Source organism: Polistes canadensis, unplaced genomic scaffold (genome assembly GCF_001313835.1).
Source record: "Polistes canadensis isolate GaletaPanama2010 unplaced genomic scaffold, ASM131383v1 scaffold_1449, whole genome shotgun sequence".
Lineage (NCBI taxonomy): Eukaryota > Metazoa > Arthropoda > Insecta > Hymenoptera > Vespidae > Polistes > Polistes canadensis.
The window spans coordinates 1-5,876 of record NW_014570993.1 but is presented as its reverse complement, the minus strand read 5'-3'; the positions used below and the strand labels follow the sequence as shown (position 1 = coordinate 5,876).

General features: G+C 29.7%; 1 protein-coding gene across 1 annotated transcript; it reads right to left on the bottom strand.

Moving 5' to 3' along the window:
- Positions 1-2,830: 2,830 nt before the first annotated feature.
- LOC106792908 lies at positions 2,831-3,199 on the bottom strand. The gene has a single exon (XM_014759442.1). The coding sequence runs from the start codon at positions 3,197-3,199 to the stop codon at positions 2,831-2,833; it is 369 nt and encodes a 122-aa protein (XP_014614928.1).
- Positions 3,200-5,876: the final 2,677 nt, after the last annotated feature.

Genomic DNA, 5,876 nt, shown 5'->3' with positions numbered 1-5,876 from the left:
CAAATTTACAATAAAAAATAAAGACCCTGCTAAAGCAGTCTAATTTCTAACATAGGTAAAATCTACAAGATTATAATGAACAATTTCGTAGTCCAAGTTATCTTAAACCAACAATATGGTTTGAAAAATTCACATTTAACAACACATTCAGTACAAAAAATCATCATTGTCATTATATGAAGAATACATTTCAACATTAGGCTACACAGCAGCAATTTTAATTTATCTTGAGAAAACTTTAAACTTGATTTGGTTACATAGGCTTATTTTTAAATTTCATCATAAATTATTAAATTTATTTAAGGACCTACATCAGGATACAGTTAACTTACATATTTTTTTAAATATTTATGTAAGCGTTCTACTAATTATGTACGCATTATTAAACAAATTTGACACATATAGCTCTCAGTTTCTCTTTTTCTAATTAAAAAAAACCTAAAGAATTTTTTTTTAACAGAAAAATTGCATATTTACTTACTAGTGCCGTTTGTTGTCAAATATTTGAAGATAAAATAATCATATATATATATATCAACATGATATAACTTATTATATGAGTACATTTATGCACCATTCTGAAATAAAGAATAAAAAAGATAAGAACTTGTTCCGAATTTATTCGTCGCTTCCTTTGTAGTTCTAAGATGAGCACCTCAAGATTAGCGATTGATGACTTTATGATCCTCGATTTGCTCTCTTATTCCCATCATTTTATTATTTTACTAGCTAATAATCGCTGCTGTATATCGATTTACTGCTTCTTAATACCTAAAAAATAAGACTCTTTCTAATATAATATAAATACAATAATAAAGGTTTCATATTTTTTATTAGGACATGTATATGATCATTGTTACGTCGCGTTGTTGCATAGCTTAAGCAAAGAGACCTAAATACCGATATGTATGTTATTTCATCTTTCATCAGCTCTCTACAAATTTTACTCTACTGGCAAGGCAGAATTATTGTATATCAAATTGTACGGGTCTTGGAGGAGATTGATAATTACATACAGAAGAATTGTTTAACTTTCAATGAAATAAAGAGGAGAAAGAGCAATTTGAAGAGCATTTAGGGAGAAATGCTATTTCCTTTTCTATTTGATTTATTGATCTTATTACATCTTCATATCGGATTTTATCTGTTGCAATAAAGACTCGCTAGCGTCCAGTCGCGCTTAACACAAGTTCCAACGTATTTCTGTATAAAWTAATTTAAGAAGTATCTATTGCTTTACTTGCTATTCATATTATAAACAAAAGTTATAAGTATCAAATAAATATAGTATCATATATATAGGTAAATATATATTGCAAATAATAATACTATCGCCCAAAGAAGCATTACTATAAGTAAACTAAACAATTATAAAAAGATGTATTATTCATATTTAATTTTTTAATTATTCTAATGAAAAGAACGTGTATCATATATTTATTGAAGCTTTACTATTTCCTATCATAAGTAAAGGTTTTATTTCTCTTGATAAACAACAGACATCTAGCTCTTCTTCAACTTAATTCAATTTTTCTTTTAATATTTTAATTAGTTTCAAGACACAAGCTTCTTTTTCTGATTCCACAAATTTATGTAAGTTTTTAAATAGAAAATATTTATATATACTTATAATTATATTAGGTAAAGAACAAATTTTTTTGTATATTCATGCTATTGAAAATCATTCAATGAGCCTAATAAAAAACAAATTTTTTGTAAACTAATTTAACACCATGACTGCTCCGCGAATTTTTGTRAGCGTTTATTTATGCGCAGGGGAATGAAACTACGCACACCGCTATACTATGATCAATCCTAGAAATTGAGACTTACCTTATGCTGATTTGTTATTATGTAGGCTCTATTGTTCCTTATCGTTGTAAAAAATTATATTTTGTTAGAAAGATATTCGTAGAGATTACCATACAAAGTCTGAATCTTTTGATCTTTATCGTATCAGAAGATAAGCGGGTTTAGAACGAAATATACTAGGAAGATTTTCTAGGAAATGTGAGAAATATGAATACATTTCCGACTTTGTCAAAAGGCGCGTTGCATTGATGATAATGTCGGGGTATTACTTGTAATGACGGTTTACCGACTATGCCAGTAACATATACATATAAATCTGTTATAGACGTAAACATGATGCAGATTTTAAATTCCGCGATCGATAGAACGATATTGAATAGAAGGAAGACCTGTTGGAAAAAATTAGCTGGTAAGATGTTTTATGTTTGCGACGAGATAGGACACTATTTGATAATATACTTAATAAAAACAAAATATTCCTCGAGATTTGAGTAGCAAAGCAAAAAGAGTTAAAAACTTGATTGAAGACAACTTATTTTAACGCGCCATGCGGGAAACGCGTCTGTCAACTAAAGTAAAATAAGAATTATGTTTTACTCTTAAAATTAACAAAGTTTAATCAGACTTTGCTATAATAATTGCTACAAACAGAATACGGCAATAATTAGAAATATATTCGAAAATGAATATAGTCGTAAGATGACATGATATGACGAAAGTGACGAAGTAAGAAGATATTGAATTTCTTTAATTCCAGAAAACACAGACAATTACATTAAATTATTTGAATATTTTAAACAATTTATCGAAGGTTATCCGTTTTAGTTTAAAATCTTTCTATTCCTATTGTTTCATGTTAGTTAAGAAAAAAAATAATTTTAGTTGAATGTATGTCGGATGTCGTTCTATAAAACATAATAATGACTAGTGATCCATAGTGACTTTTTCTTCTTCTTATACTTCATTTTCTTATTGTTAGGACTTCTTTCTTTTATATATTAGTTGTAAGATTTTCTTTTTAGGGCGTTTGTCTATCTTGTGATGATGATATCCAGCTTTCATTCCACTTTCTTCGAGGTCTTCCAGGTGGTCTTGTTGTCCCTATTTTTTCTGTTTTTGCTACTTTCGGCAGCCTACTGTCGTTCATCCTTTCCACACTTTTCCTTCTTATCCACTTTACCCCGCATTGGGTCTCACATTCTTCTCCTATCTCTTTGTTACTTCTTCTACCTTTTAGTGAGTTCTCCGTTATAGTTCGTAGCGTCTTTACTTCTGTAGTTCTCATGATACGTTCTGTTATCGTGGACTCTGCGTTTGTCTCTGCCGCGTAAGTCTTTATCGGTCTGATACAAGTTTTGTATATTCGTGTCTTGCTTTTGATGCTCATATGTTTTTTTCTCCATATAATATCTTAGAGGTATCCAGGGATTATGAAGGCTTAGGTTGTTTGATCTTTTACCTCCTTTTCTAGGTTTCTGTCACTTGTAATTATCGAACCATGGTATTAAAATCGCATCACTTGGTTGACACTGGTTGTATACCGCAAATTTACATCGTCTGGGCTCCTTGGAGATTGTAAGTGATCTAGTCTTCTCTACCGTAATAGTCATATTAAGTTTGCCTGCCGTCTTCTCGAATTTCAATAATTATTCTTTTTATTTATCATAAATTTGCTATTATGCATAAAGAAGCGCATTCGACAGAAATGTAATTCACCATATATAGGTTCGTAGGTGCTACGGTCACCGACGTTAATATTCAAGTTCGTTCTTTAATAAATAGGTCATTGATAATGCTCTCACTCACTCTTGCGTAAACTAGAAAACGCGGTTGTGCTTACACGTCCCCTGCACGTACGATACCGCACTCTCTCTCGCTGTCTCTGTCTCTGTCTTTGTCTCTCTCAATTCCCCTCTCTTTCACTCTCTACGTAGCTCGCACTAGCTTTATTAGATTCACTCTCTATTCTCCATTCTGTATATTTTTCTTTTTCTTACTTTTTTCCCACGTCGTCATTTCGTTCCAATAGTAATTACACGCGACGCATTTAAACAACGTTCCTTCTACCACAATTTCTTTTAATTTGAATATCTTTGACACAAGTGAAGATATGCACTAATACACTTGCTCTTTGACAAATATCGTATCTGTTCATGACTTTTAAAAAATCTCAAAGCATCTATTTCCACTTCTCTCTCTTTCTTCATTCTTCTTTTTTTCGTCGTCTAGCAACACACCTTCAAATTAGATTTATTTAGTAGTGTTAGGGGTAAAGCTGTACTCCTTTCGATCCGGTGTACTACGCAAATATGTTCTTTTGCTTGTAAAACTGACGTACCTTGTTATTTCAGAGTGCCCACTGTGTTCTTTAAACTTGTTGCATTTATTTACGTTCTAGCATTGTGACTATTATTTCATTTTCAGTAGCATTCGTCGTAGTATTTTTCCCATGATACTTATCACCCTCATCCAAATCATCGTCATTGTATGACATAAATTTAACAAAACGCAAAAGAAGATAGCAGGAGAAAAGAAATACATGCGTGCAGCCCAGACACAGTTGAAGTAAAACCTTTAGAAAACTAAGCTTCGAGAGAATAAGACGAATGTTTACAATTTTTTATACAGACATTATACAAATATTATACCTACTCCAAGTTTTAGGTTTTAATAAATGACACGAGTGGCCTATGTTAACTGTTAAATTGAGGATCAGCGAAAAAAAGGACTTATTTGTTTCAATGATTTATTACGACTAAATAAATGTAAAAGTAAGCTGTTGTTTTCTTCCTTAAACACTGAGTCTGTCCTCTCTCTCGCGCAGCGTTCAATCGTCATACGTCTTTTACATACATATTCAGGTAAGAAGCCGTAAATGTGTCTACGATCCGTAAATATCATAGATTTTTGCTTATGTTGAAAGTACGCGCCTCAATCGACCGGTGAGATACCTTATTATACTATATATTATATATATATATTATATATATATATATATATATATATATAGATACCTATATATATATATAGATACCTATATATATATATATATATATAGATACCTATATTCCCGAAATGATCAATTGAAAAGCCACGTTTTTAATCTGTTGTTGGACACCATCAATTTGTATCAAAATTAACAACGAAGCTTTTTATGCCGTAAGGCTTTTCCCTGACGAGCAAATAAAATATCACGCTAAATATTAGCTCGATCATCCATTTTAATTTTATTTTAATTAAACTTTTTTCTTCGTTATCATTAGATAAAACCAATCACCAAAGGACTCCGCGTTGAAGAAATCTGCTCACTCTACAGCGCTCATACATTATGCGTAATAGAAATAGATTAATATTCTAACAGTAACTAAAATATAAAATAAATGCTTTGGTTTGAATTTGATCAATATATCTTTGAAATACAGCGTCAATTATTGTCTTTGATTTTGTTGTCAATTCAGTGCGACTGCTGCACATTTTTATATTCAATTTGGTGTTCAGGAACTTAATTAATAAAAGCGCTGTAGCTGTTAAAAAAATTACATTAAAATCACAACTTAAAGTAATTGGAATTATATCAAAATCTTTTTTAAGAATTCGCGATACTTCTGGTGTGACTTTATTAAATTCTCGTAGATGACCTTTAGATGTAAATGTTTGTTCACTTTTCAGTACAGCTTTTTCGTCGGTATGTATTATTTGTTTACATTATCTAAAAATTATTATACCTATATTAAATGATAAATAATTATATATAAATAATAATCAATTAAACAGTAAATAATTATATATATTTAATAAATTTAATAATTATATTATAATTATTTTTTTTACATTAATTGTTTAAATATGTACAGATATATAGAAAATTAATTTATTTTCTATAAGAGTGAGTTTTGCAGACATATTTTAAAAAATTGATATTGACCAACATAAAATAACTTGGCAAAAATTTTATTTTAAAAAAAAATTTAATTTAAATATGAGAATATTTAACATGTGCTTTTTTAACAACTATAAAATTATATTTGTATTATTAGCACTTTATATTTTTAAAATTTTTCTAC